Below are 23,629 nucleotides of genomic sequence, written 5' to 3'. Positions count from 1 at the left end.
ATCGAAAGATGTATGTTGGCTTTTCAACTATTTACTAAGAATATGACATCATGGCGAGCCTTAAAAGCTGTTTTTTTTATTTTTTTCAACATCCACCTGGCGATTTCTGATTGATGTTTTTTCATACTAATTTAATAAAAAATAAATAAAATGCATTAAAAAACTCCATCTTGTTTCAATGACGAGTTTCACAATTAACTACAACTTTTTAAAATCATTAAACGAAATCAGCGATGAGCGACGGAAAGTTCTATTTTGCTTAAAAAATGTTGCACAAACTGCAGACACTAACCAGAAGTTTATAATAAGTGGCTGTCTGGCTGGCTGACTGTGAGTGTTGTAAGGCGAAGTCAAAGCACTCAAACGACCTTTGCTCAGGTAAAAGGGAAAGGTTTTTCGTTTGTATTTGTTGTATACGGTGATCAGCTTGTAGCTGCCACTTCTTTGAATAGACAAGTCATTAAAAAGGGGGAGAAGGATCGTCTTGCTTACATTACATATTTATACATAAAATTATTTAATTGAGAAAAAGGAAAGGAAAATATAAGCAAACTTGTTCTTGGGGTAGTTTTTTAAGAACGCTTCGAAAAAGTATTCTGTAGTGCACACATACGTAATATTTTTACCGTCATACTTTTGGGCTTTGAGCTGCAGGTGATCAGAAATTTAAATACGTTATGGCACACTGTGTTCTCTGGTTTGCTCAGCATAAAAAAATTATATTACAGGAAGCTTTTAAGTGATCCTTGCATATCCATAAGGTTTTATTTTATCTGTCGCTAATTTTTTTTAAGTGAAACTTCTTAGGCGTCGATGGGCGAGCGGGAATGGAGAGTAAAATTTCAAGGCCATGCAACGTTTTGGGCATTTTCGTTCCGCGAGAGAAAAAAAGATATAACCTAGAGGAAAACAAGAGACAGAGCTATACCTTATATATATTTTGTAATGAGTTTTTGTTGTACAGTACAATATGTAGTTGAAACTGTTCAGCCCTATGGCAACAAGAATGATGGCCGCTACGGCTGCGCCTATAAATGCATTTTGTTCTTGTAACCGTTAGGCATAGAATTTTAGCTTTGGACGACATACGCATTTAGAGGAATAAAGTTGGTGCCCTGTGTGTGCGGTTATATCTACATGCATATATATATATATAATTGGCGCGTACACCCTTTTTGGGTGTTTGGCCGAGCTCCTCCTTCTATTTGTGGTATTTTCTTATGACGTTGTCACGTTAAACTATCGTCAGTAAACCGACTTTACAGACAACCTCTTTTTTGCTTAAAATAAAAAATAAAATAAAAAAAATTAATTCTTTAAAAGTCATCGCAATAGAGAATTTCACTCTTTTCTACTCTACTACTGCTCTAATTTATAAAAAAGAAACGAAGAAGAACCGGTAATTTTCCTATTTTTCGTTATTTATTGATTGCACTCATACAAATTGTATTTAACTGTAGAGTATTGCACACAATAACGGTTTAAGTATTTCAAAGTGATTTTTCAAGCTTAAATTTAATTTACAAGGCAGTTGCTTTTTTTCTATGGTTCCGCATAAGTTTAGTGCCTTATTTGTAACATTTGGTAATTTTTCAAATTTTTTATGTTGTTTTTGCAATTCCACTGCCTTCACGTAAACTGAATGAAGTGAATGTGCGAACAATTGTCGCATTTATTGTGTGAATGCATTTTTTGTTGCTATATTTTTTTTTAGTTTTTACCCAATTTGTTGTTGGCAATTGCGGTTTTGACACCAACACTCTCAGTTGTATTTGGGAAAAATGTCACATTGTAAACATGTCAAATTTGGAAATTAAAATGAAACGTGAAGTGACATGAAATGATTTTGTGCTTGTCAAGAGTAATTAAACAATTAAAAGGTTGTAAAATGATTACGCTAATGCACAAAGCTACAGTTGTTAAACGCTAAATTTAACTTAAGCACAAATAATGTGGCGTTTGAGGCGAGTTTGGTTATATTATTCAATGAATGAAATGCATAATTCCATTTTGGGAAAAATTCAAATTTATAAAAAATTTTCAAAAATTTTACAGGTCGTTACAATTATTCTTATGCAATTTTGAAATCTTTTTGCCTTATATTTCACAACGAGCATGTTTTTGTTATTACTATTTTTTTTGTTTTTTGTTAAAGCACTTACAAACGTGCAAACTACGTATAATTAAATATTTAATTTTTCTGTTTTTTCCTCTCTTTTAGAGTACTAAAACCATAATTAGTACACACATTTATTTTTAAACAAATACCATAAAAGTTTCAGCCTCTCAAAATTTAATGCTTGATTACTCTCAATTTTTTCTCCTTTGTATATTTGATTGTACCCTAAAACTTTAATCGCTGTTAAGCGCAACATAATCAACAAACACATATTTCTAAAATATCGTCGCAGCTAAATGCATGTATTCGTGTATTAACGGCAATCAATAACAGTCGAATTGTATTTGTAGCTACATAGAAGTCAAGCTCTCAAATTGTCATGTATAGCATGTTTGGTAACATCGCTCACAATACAATCAGATAGAGCGAGAGAGAAGTATTTGAGATTTTGAATGTAAACCAGCTATGTTAACATCTACAAATACCTGTTAAAGTATAATGTTACATAGTAAAATGATTATTACGAGTGCAATAAATTTAAAGGTGAACAGGTTGAATCACAGCATGTACGTAGGCACCCGTTGTTGTGGGATATATGGCGAATTTTAATTGACTAATAGCGTATTTTAATAGGCTTCAACATCTATTATTAAACTGTACGTAATACTGGTCACACGTATAAAATGCGATATGTTTGCTATACTAGAAATCAGTTGTAGTGAATCTGATTTTTTAGTTCAACACACACATGCCAGATTTTTGTCCGGTTCGAACATTACTTTTTTTACACAGCTAAAATTCGGTAAACTGATTTCCTCGTCTTCTCGTAACCAAGTCTCATGAAAAACTACCACATTGCATTTTTCCATAATTGGAAGCAGTAGCATGAGCACGTAGACTTTGACAATTAAAAGAGTATATCGACAATCCTTCTCTTTGTTGTATAAATTGAATCATTTGTTGATCAAGAGTTTCCAAACAATTCATCGATAGTCTTAGAAGTTCTGCTTGCAATGATGTCATTGTTGTTGATGGTCTACGGCCATGGTAGAATCTCAAATCATCATTGCGTGTAATTTTAAACAATCCATTAATGGAAGTAACACGTGACAGTGCGACATACACTACGAAGCACCGCACAAAGCGGAGAAATAGCTCCGGGACACGCTCATGAATTTGCTGTCCAGCAGCTAATATGTGTGCGTGTCGGGTGACACACATACTTTCTTCGTGTCACACATACTTGTTGTCGGCTTTTTCATGATGAAAATCAAAAATTTTAGATATTAGCCTCATGCACCCGACACGCTCACATATAAGCTGCTGGACAGCATGCGTGAGCGTATCCCGGAGCTAAAAGGGAATAGCTTGCATGCCGTAGGCTTATACATTTCGTGACGGTTTTGCGTAACGCTATCTCGTGTGTCGTGGCCTTGAAATTATACTCTGACGCGCGTAAAGAAGTTTCACTTCAATATGTACAAAATGTTCTTGAATTATGGAAACAGGAAAATTAGAGTTAAATAAACTCTATTGATAGAAAATTCGCCTACATTCGTCTTCAATACTGACCGCAGGGGCTATTTACACTACACAAATTTGTTCACATGTTTTCATTTTAACAAACAGTTCTTTTGGGTTTAAAATCTGTGGAGACATTGATAATCTTATATATAAAATTAAAATTTTTTTTTTTATTATTTCATCATCAATCAACACTTTCTCGAAGAGTCCTTTTGGACTTAAAATCTAACGAGTTAAATGTTATCTGGTTTTTTTTTTATTAGAAACCTAACGCTGCCATGATATTCTGATTTTGCGATCACAAAAGATGTACATATATAACATTTTTAAATAAAAAAGTAGACAGGGTATGAAATTTCATTAATCTTATATATAAAACCTACTAAACTTTCTGAAAATGTGTTTATTGCCATTCATTTTTTAAACGATTCTATATAGTAGCCTTTTTTTAGTGGTAGTAGCTCTATTTATATACATATATATAGCTCGGCCAAACACCTAACAGAAGTGTACGCGCAAATTATTTATTTTTTTGAGCTATATTTAGTGCAAAATATCCCACACACGTGTTTGAGTATTTCTCCAGCGCCAGTCTTTTCGTCGTCGCCAACTTCATGCCACCCAGCACATAAATATTTACTAAATTTTGGCCATTTCTTACCTTACAGCGACCTACTACAGCTACACCCATGCCCAATGTACTGATATTTCGGAGTTTTAATTTTTGATTTAGAAATACCAGTAATCAGCAAATTACAAACCTATGACTTCGATATTTTAATTCAAAATTGCAAAATAAAAACTACTAATTTGTTTACTTGCGAAAAAGCATAAACAAATTAGTACTCAAGCAGCCAATAATTCTGCAGCAACAACGCCAGCTGACGGTCTTTCACCGACGCAATCAACTGCAACTCAGGCTAAATGTTGATAACAGCGTAAGTACAAAGTTAAAAGAAGTAAATAAATTGTAAATGTAAATTAAAAATTTGAAAGAAATCATTAAAAAGCGCTTTGAAAGTGTTTATATAAAAATTATAAATAAATAAAAAATGTACCCCTTGTAAGTGTATACACTGCCACATCTCTGCTTGAGTATTCGCAAAACACTGAAGCCAAAAAAATCTATGTAATTATAACACAAATCAACGGGCAATCGCTACAATTGCGCCATTAATGGTGAACTCATCAAAAAAATGTGCAAAATTAAAAAATAAGTAAAAGAAGAAAAATAATTAATAAATAAATGAAAATTACCGAAACCGAAATCCCCAAGCCATTAAAAATATTTCGCAAAATTTACAATGGAATGGAATTTATGTTGAAATCATGTGGCAAATACTGCGCTACTAATGCTTTGCACTGCTTAGGTAATAAGTTTATGAGGAGCTCTGTATGTGTGTGTGTGTGTGTTGAAGAGTATGTGGATTTTAGCAGACCATTTGCTGCTTTCTGCCTTAAAAAAAAGCTGTGTGGGTGAGTGTAATTATTAGTTGAAAAATGACGAAGTGAATGGGAAGGCGTGCCTATTGTTTAAAAGTAATTTTATGAAGAAAGAGGTAAAGGAGAATCTAAGTTGGGGCGGTACCGGACTTCACATACCTGTTCCATGGTTTTGGTAAAGCGTTGGCTATGACGTAAAGCTAAATATTTAAGGACAAATTTTAAGATGCTTAAATTGTACAAAATTAGAGTAATTCATAGAATCTTATTGGATTTAGAGGCCTGAAACTAAGCCTTAAAGTACCGAATGGAAGGCGTCAGACGAGCCACTATCCAAAAAATTGCGTTTGGAGAAGTCAAAAATCAAGTCGATGCTCATTTGTTTTTACGATTCCAAGGGAATTGTTCACAAGGAGTTCGTGCCAACATGCCAAACCGTCAAAGCAATTTTCCATCTTGGCGTTTGGAAACATTTGTTGCATCGCATTCGTCGAATTCGCCCTGAAGCATGATCATCGATCCACTCTTCTGACTGATTTTTGACGAGATAACGTCTTATAATTCGATTTAACAGGCTGCACGCACGAAAAAATGTGTCGTTACCTCATTAGTGTTACCTTGCTCATATGTCGTTACCTTGCTCATTAGTGTTACCTTGCTCATTTGTCGTTACCTTGCTCATTGAATTGAATGAACTGCAAGCGAAAGCGCGGAACGAACGACAAAGCAAACAAAGCAAACGAACGGCAACGTTCGACATCTTGCTCTCTCCTACTTAAGTGAGCGTATATATGTATGTATATGCGCATATGTATATATATAAATTCACGTATTTGCATTTGCATATGCCTTCTTATTGATTATTATTAATTTGATTTACTTGAAGAATTTAAAATAAAACCAAGTTTGTTAATAATACCTGTTGTTTTAATGTTATTATTATTAATTTTTTTATTATATATGAAGGAAAAAATGTATGGTAATATTTACCACATACCTTATAAGATATGTTGTATACTAATATATGTATATAAACATGCATATACATATACAATTTCGCGCAATTTTCTAAAAGAACAAATCTATATGTAAAGATGCATACAAGTCATATGGACATATCAAATATACGAATCTATTCCGTGCGCAAGCAAATGTAAGCTAATGTGCTTGAACTGCAAGCGAGAGCGCGGAACGAACGACAAAGAGCACAATCGGCCGCCACGTTCGGCAACGTTCGACATCTGGCTCTGTCCTACTTGAGTGAGCATATATATGTATGTATATGTATGTATATGCGCATTTGTATATAAATTCACATACTTGTATTTGCATATGCCTTCTTCCTGTGTGCATGGTAATGAACCATTTCTCTGTTGAGAATAGGACGATGATAGAAAAAGTAGGAAATGAAAGGGAGTGTTTCGAGTGTAAAGTGTCTTGAAAAAGGCAAATCGATGATGGTGCCTCTTAGTGTTGTTGACTTATAAACGTCTGATGCGCAATCGAAATTGAAGATATCTTTCATGAATTTGATAAATGTTTCGTCATTTTTCACGTTTGTGTAAATGTAACTTGACCTATTCCATTGCAATTCCATTTACCTCCTCCTCTATATCCATACAAAATATCTATCAAACAAATAAAATTAAAATTTTGTTTTAAAAATTGCAACCATTCCATCAATATTCTCTTATGACGTTGTCACGTTAAACTATCGTCAGTAAACCGACTTTACAGACAACCTCTTTTTTTTGACTAGAAATCGCATTTTGATGATTAATTACTCAACGTATTCATCTGATATGGCTCCCTATGACTTCTACCTATTCGCACAGTTTTAATTTAGCCCTGAAAGGAAAACGTTTTGCGTCCGTAGAGGCCATCCAAAAGGCTTGTACCGACATACTGAAGGACATTCCGATCAATGACCTGAAACACTCCTTCGAAAAGCTTTTAGATCGCGCAAAATAGTGTATCGAGGCCAGAGGGAACTATTTTGAATGAATAAACTCGAGGATATCAGAACAAAACTCGCTTCGTTTCTAATTTAGCTCAGTCTTGTTTATTTTGGACTTCACCTTGTATTCTACCAGCGAAAGAGATCCACGGATCTATAGGCTGGTCCTTCGTTCCAACTTGGAACCTTAGTATAAATATATAAACAGGCTGCGTACGGCAATTGAGGACAATTTGAGAATAAAACTAATTAAAATTTAATGAAACTTCACGAATTTTTTTATACAACATTAACTTTTTATATTTCTATAAAGTCATTTAATAAAATTTCCGCCGTCCGTGTCCGGATTGCATGCCTGAATCAAATGCTCTTTATTCGTATTGACTATAATGCTATTAATGGCAGCCTTTAGAGAAGAAATGGTGTTATGGAGATGTTCATTGGTTTCAAGCACAACTACGCCCCATACGTTGTACTCCAATGAATTAAGGTCTGAGGAGTAAGGTGGCCATAAGTTCCGTGCTCTCAAGCGCTTCCTCAGAGTGCTTGATTTTGCTAAGAAAGCATTTTGATCGGACATTAACTGTCTTCTGCCCATAACGTAGGACTTATGACGGAGATCTTGAAGTACAACTCGACGGATAGTCTACTCGGAAGCATTAAGCTCCCTCGCAAGGACCCTCATTGATTTTAAAAGGTCCTCCTTAACGATCGCTTGTTCTTATTAAATAAATTCCGGTGAATGGACTGTGTCAAAACGTGCTTTTTGTGCTTTTCAGCAGATTCAGTATCGCACCCTGATGCTTGAAATTCACGTCGAACCATATGCACGAGTAAACGGGCGCATTTAAGAAAATTGGAGATTTCTAAATCGGTGTGATTTGCACATTTAGCGATGATAACTGCAGGTCTCTGCATTTTTTTAGTTAAGTTGTAGTCCTCCATGTCTTATCTGAAAAAGAGCAAAACGAAAAATAATAGTTTCGGGAAGTTGTAGCCACTATATGGGAGATCATTGGTGCTCTGCCAAGGTAATCTCATCCACAGTGTGTTGCAAAAAGGAATGTTAAAATATAATATTTTGCCATGGTTTATATTTCATATTTATTTTTTACAGCTATATTTTATTGTTTCATTAATCGCCCAGCCGCATAAAGCTGCTAAATAAGCTGAAAAATATTAAATAAAATACAAGATTTCATAAAATTTGTGCCTGATGCAAAAATGGGTCAATGAAGTTTTGTATTTAATTAAGTCCATTTTTCTATCATTTTACAAAAATATTAATTTTCTTTCAATTTCTAAGTACTAAAGGATTCTAGTTTCTTAAAATAAAAGTTGTTTTTAATTAATTAAACCAAAAAACAAAATTAATTTTGAAACTGCAACAAATCAAAAATGATTAAACGATTTCCGTTGTAAAACTATGAAAATTTTACTATCGGACTGCATTGATAAAGTTTATCAATTATTTTCTGTTACTATTAAAATTTTGAAAACAAAAGAATATTTTGCTGCTTGTGTGCGTCCACTGAGCGGAGCTACGGGGAATAAGCAGGTAAAGCAAGGATAAAAACTTATTTGCCCTCTGATTAAGTTTTGCTGGTTTGTTATTGGGTCGCTTATTACTTTATCTTACATATAAGGTGGCGCAAAATTAGTCATCCTATCGGAAGATTTTTAGTTTTTGCAAATGGATCAGCAATGGAGCGCGTAAAGGTCAAAATAAAGATTTCCATCACTCAAACTATTTTTTTTATTTAGTAAAACTCCTATAAACAGATCAAATCTCTTGAGTGTGCAAATAACATTTCTCCGATCTGGTTTCCAGGACATAGGAGCGTAGAGGGAAGAACTTGCTCAGAGGGAAAAACAGCAAGCTTGTCAAGAATGGGTCGACTGATTTGGTTTCAGAGGCCTCTCACCCGAACATCTGCATCCTCCTCACTGTTGTTAAAGGGGCATTGCACAACTTATTTCTCAGGAAAGCACAGATCAGATGGAGCTCCATTTCTTCGAGTGGTATTTCAAAAATCCAATAGATGCAAGACGCAAGCAGACCTGTGGACTCCACGCCATTCAATTTCTAAAATATAGATGTGCGACCGGTCATTGGACGATCAGCACTCATGCAGAAAAGCTATTTAATCCCCTTTGCGGAAACTATTTAATTTTAATTTTTATTTTTATTTTTTTATTTTCTGTGAATGTCCGGGTTTGGTAGCCATACCATTAAGGTCACTGGGTGTTCCCTTCTTCAGCAGCCTGGGGCAGCCACCAACCTACTCTGTTACATCAACAGCTCTGGTTGCCTGTAGATATCTGCTCGTTGAAGGTCTAGGGAGTGCCACTCAGGTACTTCAACCATTTCATCTACCTTCTTACCTATACTTTACAGCAGCTGCAGAGCTGCGCATGCTGGGTATTTGCTAGTCTGCATAATTACATTTTCCTATATAATTTGAAAATACAAAAAAGCAGAAAATACATTTTCTGAATTTGTACCAGGTAAATACCTATGAAATGAGACTTTAAGCTATTAGCCCATAGATGTCCCTGGGAGTATTTTTATACCTTCCCAAATGTCTTATTTTTTTCGTCTGTCATCTGTCAACAATATTCAGTTCATTGTTTGTTACGTTTGATACAACAATGCATTTTTGTCGCTCTTAAAAATGTCGAATTTCGTGCCTTCAAACTACGATTTGCGGACATCATGGATTTTCTCTTATCAATTGAAGAAAAACGCTTCTCAAGCTCGTCAAATGCTTATAGAAGCTTATGGTGGACATGCTCTAAGTAGAGCACAGTGCTTCAGAAGGTTTGAAAAATTCTGAAGTGGTGGATGAAGATGATGGTCAAACGCAAGAAATGATGACAGAGCAGTTGGGAGTGACCCAAAAAACCATTTCCAAACGTTTGAAAGAGATGGGCATGATTTTAAAGGTCGGAAGATGGGTGCCGCATGAACTGACAATGTGACAATGCACCGCCACATCGAACAAGAGCGACTCGGGAATTGGTGGAGACGTACGATTGGGAACCGCTGGTGCCTTCGGCTTACTCACCAGACTTGGCGCCTTCCGAATATCATTTGTTTGCATCGATGGGCCACGCACTTTCCGAGCAGCGCTTCAATTCTCACGAAGAAGCCAAAAAATGGCTCGATGATTGGTTTGCGGCCAAAGACGGCCAATTTTTTTGGCGCGGCATCCACAAATTGCCTGAGAGATGGGAAAAATATGTCGCTATGTAACCATGTAACATGTTCTACTTATTGTCACGCCGGAAGAAAGGTACAAAAAATGCTTGATTTTCCGCTGCAACCACTTAAGCAACCAGCCATCAAACAGATACCTAAAAATTTTAGTTTGCTCAATTCAGCAGCTATTTATAATAGCAAACCTTAAGGCTTACACCTGTACTTTACAAATAAATATTACAACTCAAACATTTCGTAATAACTGCTCTGTAAAAAATAGCCCGAGCACATTTTTATGATGATTTCAAATCTAATCGTTTTTACGAGTATTTCGGCTCGAGGCGCACCCATGAATTTAGTTATTTAAAGCTGAGACAAATTAACGATTGTTGGCTGGAAGAAAGGCTTAGCTGTGAGCTATGGCGGAAAGTGTGTCGAAAAGGTGCTGATTTGGGGTTTTTGTATTTTCTTGTTTTTTTTCTTTCTTATTTTTTTTTTTGTTGATTTGCATATTTCAATTAATGAACGCTCGCGTGTATGCAAATCAAGTTGTGCGGCGTGCGATAATCATTTGTTTTGCTGATTGATAGCACAAACATTTTCGCTAATTATTTTGAGATTTTTTTCAGAGCCTGAATATTTACATTGTATAATTTTGCTAAATGTTAAAGCGCCTTTTTCAATTGATTTCTATTTATATATATTTTTATTTCGTAAATTCGCAAATTGCTTAATTATATATTTGAATCGGAGTGTAAATTGTATGAAGCTCGGGATCGAGTTAAGGAAGTCTAAAATTGGTGTTGAAATTATATTAAGACAAAAACAGAACAAAAATTAGCACGAAAATTATTTGCAATAGGTTTTTTTTATTAATTTGGTTTTTATTGGCTTTTTTTTTTATTTCTGCAAAGTTTTTTAAATTTATGTATTTTGCTCGTTAAATGTAAATTAGTTATCTGGTTCTTAAAAATGGCTAGTTTACTTTGTGTTGATATGCAAATTTGTGATTTATCGTAAATCTGGTCCAACTTTGATTAGTTTTTTATTTTAGCAAATCCTACAATACAAATGTACACCTAGTAGTTTTTCATAACACACAACAACACATAAATCCATTTATTTACATAGAATCGAATTTTATGAAAATTATAAAAATTATATTCAAGCTGCGAAATCTTTGCCATTAATGGATTAATTTATTGACCTTTTATTTTATGCCTACTCTTGTGCTCGCATAATGAATTGAATCTATTTAGAATATTTGCAAAATTGTTTTTCATATAAAGCACACGTTTAGAAGCCTTTTTTATGTAAGAAGAGGCTTAGCTGCGAGCTATGGCGAAAAAAATTTCCAAAAATCAATGTGATTCGTGAGCGATTTCGAACTTACACTTTAAGCGGACAGATACCTGTAATCGGCCATATTTTACCTGATTTTCATTAAAATTATTTAAAATGAAGAAGTCAATATATTTTTTTCAAAATTGGCATACAGTGGTCTCAAGCCACGTGTCGTACTTTGAATGTTTAACTTGGTGGTTCTACCAATTTCGACATACGGTTGCCTAGTTTGGTGGCTAGCTCTTCAGAAGGGCTACAACACCACTAAACTAGAGAGAGTGCAGAGAACTGCATGTGTGGGCATCACTGGTGCTTGTAGAACATGTCCTACTGCTGCGCTCAACGTTATTCTGCACTTAATTCCTGTGGATCTGCAGGTTAAATCCATTGCTGCTCAGAGTGCTATTAGGTTGAAGGAGATTGGCCTTTGGAGACAACTTCCTGTAGGACATAGCATCTTGAAGCAGATCTCCCCTTCCTTCTCTGTTCTTCGCACTGATCTCTCCATCCGCAAAGTGGGTTTTGAGGGTTGTGCTAGGGCTATCTTTCCGAGCAGGCAAGTTTAGAAAGAAGGGTGAGTCGGCACGGACCTCTGTTTTCACTGACGGATCCAAGATGAAGTCTGGAGTGGGAGCGGGGGTTTACTCTAAATCAGCCAGCATTTCGGTCTCCTTTAAACTGCCGGAAACGAGCAGGGTTTTTCAAGCAGAGGTCTTCGCGATCCTGCAGACATGCAAAATGCTTCGGGATCGCTGTTGTCTCCCACATTAATATTTTTTCCGATAGTCAAGCTGCGATCAAGGCCCTGTCGTCGCCATATTGCATCTCTCTTTTGGTGAACTCCTGTAAGGAGGAACTCAAGAGTCTCGAACGTGCAGGAAACATTTCCCTTATCTGGGTTCCTGGGCACAGGAATAAGGGGTCGACAGAACCGGTTTCAGCTGTCAGCTGGCTTCTCAGACATCGGTGTCCCCTTGACCGTTGTTAAAGGGAAACTACACAATTTCTTTCTAAAACAAAGCGCAGGACAGATCTCCAGACCTCATTATGATAGAAACAGAACACTTAAGATGATGGGATTCCCCCGCCATTCATTTTCTAAACCCATTGCGGTGTTCTCTGGTCACTGGGTGATCGGTACTTATGCGGAGATGCTTGGAATCCCGTACAACCCCAATTGCAGAAGCTGTGAGGATCCTGCGGAGAAAGAGACTGTTGAGCACTTTCTCTGCAAATGTCCGGCTCTGGCGGCTAGGCGCTTGAGATTCCTTAGCGTGCCCTTTGGGGATGACTTGAAGAAATTCTCCAGCCTAGATCCCTTTTCTCTCCTCCACTACATCAACAGCACTGGATGGCTGTAGACGGTTTTTCTCTTCCCTAAATCTTTTCACTGGTAGTGGTCCACATTATGGTATCAAAATGGCACGTAAGTGGCACTTGAAGAGTACCTGTGGTACTCCTGCCATCTTACCTACCTATCTACATGGCATACGGAATAAAATGCTTTAAAAAAATGAGTTTTGGGGCGAATTTTCCTACTATTTTTCCTTCGAAAAAATTATTTTACCGAAAAAATTTTGAAAAACTTGTAAATTCACATAGAAGGTAATATCATACCTTCTTTGCCATACTTTGGCAGGCAGTTTGCCAAGGCAGGCATCCGATTGCCTAGGATGGGTACGCCCAACATTTACCCCTCACTCGCAGTTTTGAAGGCGGAACTAGACGGGAAACTAACTCTGGGAGCACAGTCTGTATGGAAAGCGTCGACCTCCTACAGGATTGCCGAAATAACGAAAAACTACTAACTTGTTGCAAGTTGAAACAAACAACTTTATAATATCACTCCCAAGGTAGGAATGTAAAATATTGGTTGGATTACTGACGGGCATTGTCTCGCTCCGTATGACGCAGCTAAAATGGAATCGGTCCAGAACCACGCGTGTAGCTTATGCGAAGAAGAAAGGGGTACGTTAGAAGACCTCCTTCGTCATTGGCCTGATGTAAGCAGAACTCATCACAATTGCCTGGTGTCGGTATGCTTTTCATCTCTAAAAGATTTTTATTCCCATCTTCACTCCACTCGAGAGCATAGGGCCTCGACAAGACTCAGTCTGGCTTTGGTTTCGTTAATCTATTTTGCTTTTTGACGTGGCAGGTCCTAAATAGTGCGAGTGCCCACCTGTCGTTGCTAAGGAACAACGCCTTCTTACTGTTTGGAGCGCCATCTGTGTGTCACATTATTCTGGCAGAAGGATCACACAGATGGTTGAGGACTTCACTAAATTTGGTGTGTCTGTGCTATTATCGCGATTGTCCGCTTCCACTTGCTGGCGCCACTCACGCAATATGTAACTGTGTCTTTTTTCGTGTCTTTGCGACTACAAGAAATCAACTACTTTTCGAGAATCAAGAAATCAACTACTCTTTCCCTAAACTCACCTTCGACAGGCTCTTCAAGACTAACATCACATCAAGAAAAGTGGCATATTCAAACACTATGGAGAAGAAGGGAAATAAATCCTTACATGGAAAGATCCAATCTAGGAATTAAAGTAGGCTATGGAGTTTTTCCAACAGAATAAAGATTAGAATTATCTGTCCGACTTCCGGACTACTGTAGGGTATATCAGGCAGAAGTCTTGGCCATAAAGGAAGCAACTGTGCCCCTTAACACACACGCCAATAAATACCTTCTCGGACAGCCGGGCGGCCGTCCAATCAATGAAGGCAGTTACACTAAAATCAAAGCTTATACAGGAATGCCTGACAGCTCTAAATGATATTAGCATCATCTTGAAGGTCCCTTCAGCCCTTATATGGGTTTCGGGATATAGAGATATTGAAGGAAATTGCAAGTCCGATGGGCTAGCCAGAAAGGGTACTAAACTTCCGCTTCTTGAAAACAGAGGCAGTATTGGATTTCCTATAACAACTTGCAAATGTAGGATAAAAAATAATATTCTCCAGGAGGCCAATAGGTCGGGGATAGAAGAAAATACTTGTGTTACAACCAGGCTCATTTGACAGCAAATATATTAGAAAAGGTCAGGAGAATTGCTCAATCTCTCAAAAGAGAAAATCTCTCAAAAGAGAATATCCCGAAGATTGTGATTTATGTCACCGGTCATTGGCTGTTAGGCAGCTTTTTAGGTAGGCACTCTTCTAGACAAGGAATACTTTCGCATTAATACGGCAGAGGTTGTAGAAATGAGAATGAGGAAGAAAAAGTACAACACTTCCTCTGTAATTGTACAGCCTTAGCTAGGAGCAGGGCAAGGTTGTTAGGAAAACACTCTTTTGACTCCCTTACATAACTATTCGGTGCTGGGATAAAACCTTATCTACGCTTCCTATATATAACATATAATTAGCGCGTACACCCTTTTTGGGTGTTTGGCCGAGCTCCTCCTCCTATTTGTGGTGTGCGTCTTGATGTTGTTCCACAAATGGAGGGACCTACAGTTTCAAGCCGACTCCGAACGGCAGATATTTTTTAAGAGGAGCTTTTCCATGGCAGAAATACACTCGGAGGTTTGCTATTGCCTGCCAAGGGGAAAATGTTTTTATTAATTTTGGTTTCACCGAGATTCTCTCTGCGGCCGCCATAAGAGCATCTAAATGCTTCCAAGGATGAATAAACACTGAAGGTCCCGCGTTGCACAATGTCACCACATGTAGGTCTCTAAGTGAGTTGACTACTCTAAACTGGCTGTCCCAAAAACCCAATCTAACCTAACTCAAATTCCGAATCTAAAAATTTTCCATATAGTGAAAATATTTCGAAAAATTACGAAATTTGAATTAAATGCGTGTCTGTTTTAGTCCACAGTAATTTATAAACTTTTTATTAAAACTTACGAGGGCGGGTCAATAAGTCCGTGACTTTTTGTATTTCTGACCTCTTTACTGAAAAAGAAATACTACTCCTGTCAACAAGCATCTGTCAGTTGACTCCTGTCAAAATTTGAACGTGCTGCGTCAGTTAGTTTGTGTTTTACAACTACCTTTATCAGACTACCCAGTAATTTGAGGAGAAAATGGAAGAAACTGAATTTCGTGTGCTTATTAAGCATTATTTTTTGCGAAAAAAAACCATTACCGAGACCAAAGCCAAGCTTGATAAATATTATAGGGACTCTGCACCATCGATTTCATTGGTAAAAAAGTGGTTTACTGAATTTCGCACTGAAGATGCCGAACGTCCTGGACGCCCAGTTGAGGTCTCTACACCCGAAACAATCGAAAAAATTCACGATATGGTGTTGTTCGACCGAAGATTGAAAGTGCGAGAGATTGTGGAAACCGTAGGCATCTCTCATGGTTCAGTGGTTTCAATTTTGAATAATCACTTGGGCATGAGAAAGCTTCCCGCGAGATAGGTGCCGCGTTTGCTCACAGTCGACCACAAACGCAATCGTGTAACAACTTCACAGGAAGGTTTGGCGTTGTTTAATCGCACTATGGAGAAGTTTTTGCACCGTTTTGTAACCGTGGACGAGACATGGATCCATCACCACACACCAGAGACTAAACAACAGTCGAAACAGTGGGTTTCTAAGGGTGAATCGGCTTAATAAGCACACGAAATTCAGTTTCTTCCATTTTCTCCTCAAATTACTGGGTAGTCTGATAAAGGTAGCTGTAAAACACAAACTAACTGACGCAGCACGTTCAAATTTTGACAGGAGTCAACTGACAGATGCTTGTTGACACGAGTAGTATTTCTTTTTCAGTAAAGAGGTCAGAAATACAAAAAGTCACGGACTTATTGACCCGCCCTCGTACTTCTCTTAACATTTTTCTTTTTTTCTATGTTCTTCTAATCTATGCTCTTGTTGCAAAAACCACGCGCAAATAAAATATTTATAATTTCGTAAATTCCCATTAAGCAATTCACGTCTGGGTAATAAAATAGAATTCACCAAAAGCTGACAAAACAGCTTCGTTAATTGAAATTCTTTATTACGCGCTTGTGTGGTTCATAAAATATTAAACGTCAGATATTCATGCACGCTTATGCGGATGAGTTCTTGAATATTTTACTTTGCTTGTTTGAATTATTTGCAAATCACGTGTCGTCGGTTTCACCTTAGGTTCCTTTAGACGGGGTGTGTGCATGAATGTTTTTTTATGAAGATGGCAAAAAGCATTGATAGCCGAAAAGTGGGAGACTTGTCTTTCGACTCACCCACTAAAAGCCCACCTCAGCTTCGTTTCCCTCCCGCGGGCTACGTGCATGTAAGTATGCAGGTGTGTGTATATTTTATTTGATCGCCTTACCTGCAAGTATGCGGAAAACCCAATTTTTAAAATTTATGCAAATAATTTGAGTGATCACGAAAACTGTACTGGCTGTTAAAAAATCAGAATTGCAAAAGTTGTTTGATTACAACGGTTGATAAAACTCTGCAATGAAAAAAAAAAATATATATATATTACTATTGTACTTTATATATTTAAAAAAAAAGCTCGCTTTCGTCACTAGCGGTCACGTAGCCGAATGGGTTGGTGCGTGACTACCATTCGGGAGTGCGTAGGTTCGAAGCTCCAGTCTTTCGTGCATATGAAATTTTTCTCAGAGAGGGCAAACTTGGACGAAAATGAATATCGTCTTTTGTGATGCCACTGCAAAGAAAATAAGAAGGAAAGGAAACTACTAGGAAAGAAGGAAGGAGGAGGGCGGATGTGTATTTGTTGATGATGATTGACCAATGATTGAGTTACGGTGTTAACCGCTTCGTGCTACTAATGAAGTTAATCAGGTTTTTAATACCAAGGCCAGCTATATCAACACGTGTAGTAAAGAAATGAGAGCAATGATACATAAATCTTAGGTCCACGAAAGCATGGCAGCTAACTATTATAAAAGATGCTGAGCTGATTTCGCCTCATCCCTCATGCAGCTAACACAAAACTGATTCGAAGTAATGACGAGTCTCACAGCATGCATGCCTCTTGGACAATGTCTTGCAAGGGCACGTACGATCCCTGGCAGATCCCTCGAGCGCCGCCGTCCCACACGTGGCCAAAAAGATTTCGCGTCCTTACAAGTTAGTGCAACTGCTCAGTTGACGCGAGTTCCACCTCTCCCGGAGAAGACCGCAGGCAGTCAACGGAATCCCAATCCTCTCATTTAGCGGCAAAACTCCCGCACAGGTCCCCTGTCTAGCTAGCTTATCCGCCGCGCAGTATCCTGAAATATCGCTATGACCCGGTACTCAGTGACAATTATTACACAATTGAACAGCCAATCAGCTCCTTCTTGAATTGCCGCTACTTCTGCTTCAAATTCACTACAGTGGTCTGGTAACCTGAAATTGAGTATGTTTGGGAGCTCCTAGCGGGGATACTCCTCCACCAACCCTTCCATTTAAATTCGAGCCATCCGTGTTCCGCTTGCTCTAAGAGAGGGTGTGCATTGATCAGTTGCCAAGGGAATGAACTCAAAGTTTCTTAGTATACACTTGAATGTCCGTAATGGCGGTCAAGCCCGTAGCGCGAGCCTCTCAGTCTGTTTGCGATACATGCAGCGGCAGCTTCGCCTGAAATGTGTACAGGTACCATTTTTAATATTGCTGCAGCTTCTCCAACGATGCCATACTTTCCAGTGAGTTTCACCAGACTAGGACTTCATGCAATAAAATTGCCTTTATAATGGCATTAGACGAGAGACCCCATCTCTTACCAATAGCGCTCTTGCAACCATACGAAGCTACTATTTCCTTTCTTATTCTGTCCGCAAAGTTGGACTTCCACGTTAGCTTTTTGGATTTAGGATTAGATTTAAATATTTCAGCTTGCCATAAAGCACCAACGGAGTGCCCCCGGGAGAGAGAAGAGCTCTGGGTATTTCATATTTCTCCCGAGAGTTCCTTCTTAAGAGAATTAACCGATAACCGCTGAGTTGGTGCGTGATTACCATTCGAAATTCACAGAGAGGTCGTTGGTTCGAATCTCGGTGAAAGCAAAATTAATAAAAACATTTTTCTAATAGCGGTCGCCCCTCGGCAGGCAATGGCAAACCTCCGAGTGTATTTCTGCCATGAAAAAGCTCCTCATAAAAATATCTGCGGTTCGGAGTCGGCTTGAAACTGTAGGTCCCTCCATTTGTGGAACAACATCAAGACGCACACCACAAATAGGAGGAGGAGCTCGGCCAAACACCTAACAAAATTGTACGCGCCTATTTTTTTTGTTTTTTGTTTAGCAGTCCGCCGACCAACTAACAACTGCGTTTAGATTTCCCAGCATCAAATCGTACAGAATAACCAAACATTTCCACAAACAATTGGTGCCATGTCATCTGAAAAATAAATACCCTGCAGTCCCTTGGAACCATGTGGCAAAAATGTGGAAAAATTATATTTACAATGCAATTTGATTCATATACTGAAAATATTATTGATGCGAGAAAAAAATGCTTCGGCCCAAAATTGACCAGCTAGGTGGCGCTGGATCTTATTTATAGGATATTATAGTTTAGATATTTATTAAAATCGTTTTTATGGCCTGATTTGGAGACCAAATATAATTGATATATACTGATCTTAAAAAATAGCTGCCATTCGGAGGTGGCATAAAAGTGTAGGTCCCTCCATTTGTGGAACAACTTTAAGACGCACGCCATAAATAGGAGGAGGAGCTCGGCCAAATACCGAAAAAGGGTGTTGAAAGAAAGCGTGGCTTTGATACAAAGAACTCCTTTCCATTTTTGTAAGGAACATTTCACAAAAACGAAGTTGTCACAGAGCAAAAATCAGCAAAAATGTGTTACGTGCAGATTTTCGTTTTGTCAAGACTCCTTATATCGAGGTTTCACTATACAAAGAGTGGTTAAATTTCAAGGGGCGATGTTGAATGTCAACCACACCTAAACGTCAACGACACCGTTGGACTTCTTTCTTTGGGGTTATTTAAAAAAAGAAAAGGTGTACGTCGATAAGCCAGCAATAATTCAAGAGCTAAAGGATAAGATAATTCAGCACATTAACGGCATAGAACTTCAATTATGCCTCAGCGTCATCGAAAATTTGGACCATCGGAAGGAGGTGTGCCGCCGAGGTAGCGGGGGCTATTTGGCCGATATTTTGTTTTATGCGTAATTAAGCCATACCAATATTATCATAATAAAGAGAAATGACAAAAATTTTTTTACAAAAGTTGTATTTTATTCAAAATCAACACCGGCCCTTGAAACTTAACCACCCTTTATAAGTGGACATAGAAGCTGCTACATAATTTTTGCACTCATTTCAATCGGATACTGCCAATTAGTGTTTCTTTTACCAGTACTAAAATTGTTGTAGAAGAAGAAGTGTTTGCAATTTTTTTTTAGTTTTTAATTTACGTCAATAGAATTTTATTACTTTATTCAGATATTTCAATGGCAGCACAGGTTATCTAAAAACTGATAGAATTGGCAAGTGTGTACTTGGAACATTTACTTATGGTTTGACGTTAATCTAATTTTATATTTTATTCATATATCCCAACCGCAGCGTTGTTTCTATAATTAAAAGATTTTTGATTTTTGGACTGTGACATGTGAGTGTTAAAAATGCACATAAATGTTGTTGTTTCTATACTTCCACGCAAAACTTTTGTTGAACAAAAACTTATTTTGACATTTTTAAAATATTCCAAAAAGTTGGCCAATCAATTTGCGCATTGCTAAAATATGTTTACGTATTTTGAATGAACTTTATAAATTCAAATATATGCCATTTTTATGGATGATTTTATCAAACGGAGTGGAGTTATTGTATCATTCAAGAGGAATTTCGCAGTTTTCTGCGTAAACAACTGGTTAAGTGCATATTGCGTGCTTCCATTCAATACAGACTATTTGCGACAGCTCTTCATATGGCCAATGAGTTTGTCAAAGACTTTTTTCTGGTTCTTTCAAATGGCAATAGCTGGTTTATACTATTAACTTTCAGTGTTCAGATTACAGATCCATAAGTAAGAACCGGGCGTATCAAAGTTTTATGCATCTTGATCATCATCAATTTTATATTTGTATAGTACGTCTTATTAGCAGATTTAATTGTTTCATCTAAAAGCAATTGATGTGTCTTCACTCGCTGATAACCACATCACTACTACTTTTAAAATAATCAATTTTGCTAACTCGCATATCAGGCTCGTATATGCATCATGCCACGCTGCCGTAAGAAGGAGTATACGTGCGTTCCCCACATCACCAGTTCTAACCGTAGGTGGTCTGATATCTCGTATAATGCTGAATATAAATACAATGATGTTAATACCTAAACTGCTCCATTGACGGAGTCGGCAGTTATTTACCCAAATTAACTCTGTTTCGCTCGAGGCACGGAAAACCAGGAAGAAATCCACAGTATTCCGGTACATATCATTTGTACAGGAAATGGGCATAATATCGGCACCAACATTAATAAAAACAGTGTCCCATCATCATAATTACTAAATTTTCATTAATTTTCGCTATTCAAACTCACCATAAGAATGAAACGAATACCTGCAAGTATTACCGTCGGTGCTCTGCCTTCATACTACTCAGCTTTTACAGCTGAAGGAGCTGCTCTGCCTGAAGTGGTACTGTACTCCTCTCGTAAAGATGGCAGCACAATCAGTAAGTCTTCAATACAGGCCGTTCTTAAGCCATCATAATCAAAATGCGTCAAATTCTACTTGTACTTCAGTGTAGGTCCATAAAAGTGATGTGGATACCTGGACATACAGGAATTAGAGAAAATGAGATTGCAGATAAAAGAGCCAAAGAAGTGGACATCGATCTTCTTCTTCTCTGCAAAAATAGCAACACGAAAGAGGGCATACAAATTATTGGGTTTGATGGGGCATGTGAAAAGTTGGTTAGTGTCGTGCAGGGTGCCTTCATATGCTGAATTTTAATCATCGCATTACCGCTAGCCTTCCATTTCCCATAACCAATAATAATTGTCTTTAAAGATATCGGCATTTTGTTTCACTTCCGTGTTATTTGTTTCCAAATTTAGCCTAAGGTCACTGAACTTCTTCGTTTCTGCTTCATCGCTCTTTTGCTGCAGCAAACTTCCTTTCGTTGTTAATTTTTTTTTTTTTTGCCAAATGCTTCAAAATTGTTGTGATGGTCGAATTTCAAGAGCTCTGACGTTGTGTTAACTATTTGCTGATATTTCTCAGCTTTTTCCACGCTCGGTGATTGATCGACCCGAACAAGGCTATCTATAGCATCGAAGTTGTGAGAACGAGAACTTGTAAAACATTTTGCTGCTAATCGCATATGGGAATTTCGATTCGCACTCTCGCACGTGACCAACGCACACTTTTAAGCCGAAAAAACCTGTTACCTAAAGCGTTTTTTTTATTTTAATAATAGGCTTGATTTATAGCGCTTAATTAGTCTTGTACTTATAATTGGTGCTTAAGTTGATTTTGGAAAAATTTTCGTTTTTAAGTTAATTACAAAAAAAAATTAAATAAAAACAATTAAAACGTCGATTTAAGCGAACGAATTGCAATGTGACTAATTTTAGAATGTTGTATAATATATACAGTAGGGCGGGTCGATTTAAAAATCGCTCATTGCTCTGTGAAAATCGCATTCTTGGGATCAAAATAAGAAACTTTGCCGAAGTAACCATACCTCTAAAACGAATTCTGATGTCCCCCAATTTGGGTCGAACAAAAAATCCCACTTTGACCCATTTAGAGTGCTCCAATCGAGTCCAAATGTATGACCGACCCTCACTAACTTTGGACGGCCGATCCACCCATGCCAGTGACACACCCCCTGGAACTCCCCTGGAGGGTTCCCCATACAATCATTTCAAAATATCACCATTTTTGGCCTTTACATGAGAAAAGAAACTAAAAAGTTCGACCCAAATTGGGGGACATCAGAATTCGTTTTAGAGGCATGGTTCCTTCGGCAAAGTTTCTTATTTTGATCCCTAGAATATGATTTTCACAGAACAATGGGCGATTTTTTTGCCTCCCCACAAATCGACCCAGCCTAATATACAGGGTCCGACACTCGAATATTTATATTAATAAATAAATCAAATTTAGTTTGGAAGTTTTAGTTTGGAAAATTACTTTTATTGAATTCAAAGTACAAAATTTGCGGAAAAATAATACAAAATCACGAATCAATTTACTTTTGCTCGATATGACGACCTTTTACCTTGACTATGGTCTTGAGACGGTCCAGAAACGATGCCCGAATGTGACTTGCAGTATTTTGGCCTACGCGGGGACAATAGCTTTTTTCAGCGCCTCGAGACTGGTTAATTTTTTAGTTCGGACCTTGCTCTCCAAAATGGCCCGAAGAGAATAATCCATTGGATTCGCGATTGTTGAATTTGAGCGCCATTGTGTGGATGTTATGAAGTTCGGAACGTTGTTTTTTAGAGCCTTCTATAACTATTCTAATCTCTAATCGGGAAAAGCAGTTTTTCTTCGCTGTAAGTGGAAAATACTGGAAAATGACTGTGGTCTTTCGAAAAACTTCAATAAAAAAGTTTAATTTCATATTTTTGATATTTGAAAAGACGTTTTTTTGAATTTCGATTTATTTCAGTGCAGTGAAAAATATGAAAATGTGAAAATTTGAAGAGAAGTTTTTTTTAATTTCGATTTAAGAATATGAAAAACTTCGATAAACAAATTTTCTTTTATATTTTTGATATTTAAAGAATTCTTTTTTTTTAATTTTTATTTACCTCACTGCCCCGCTGTAAAAAATATGAAAACTTGGATAAAAAAGTTTAATTTTATATTTTTGATATTTAAAGAAAAATTTTTTTGAATCTCGATTTAAAGAATATGAAAAACTTCGATAAAAATATTTTATTTTCATAATTTGGTATTTGAAAGGAAGTTTTTTTGAATTTCGGTTTAAAGAATATAAAAAACTTCGATACAATTTTTTTTTTTATATTTCTGATATTTGAAGAATTTTTTTTTTTGAAACTCTATTTATTTCACTGCCCCGCTGTAAAAAAATATGAAAAACTTCGATAAAAAAGTTGTGGTTCTATATTTTTGATATTTG

At 37.1% G+C, this 23,629-nt stretch overlaps 1 protein-coding gene across 3 annotated transcripts in view; it reads left to right on the top strand.

Moving 5' to 3' along the window:
• Positions 1-23,629, top strand: part of LOC128855917 (ABC transporter G family member 23) — a 119,480-nt gene that overhangs the window by 42,860 nt on the left and 52,991 nt on the right. For all 3 annotated transcript variants that reach the window (XM_054091161.1, XM_054091160.1, XM_054091162.1), the window contains one exon: positions 4,312-4,581. In XM_054091161.1, the coding sequence (XP_053947136.1) occupies positions 4,568-4,581 (14 nt within the window). In that variant the 5' untranslated portion in view covers positions 4,312-4,567. The remainder of the gene's footprint in view (positions 1-4,311; positions 4,582-23,629) is intronic.

Source organism: Anastrepha ludens, chromosome 2, assembly GCF_028408465.1.
Source record: "Anastrepha ludens isolate Willacy chromosome 2, idAnaLude1.1, whole genome shotgun sequence".
NCBI classification, from domain to species: domain Eukaryota; kingdom Metazoa; phylum Arthropoda; class Insecta; order Diptera; family Tephritidae; genus Anastrepha; species Anastrepha ludens.
Note: the sequence above shows the minus strand (reverse complement) of the source record. Positions and strands in the feature narration are given on the sequence as shown.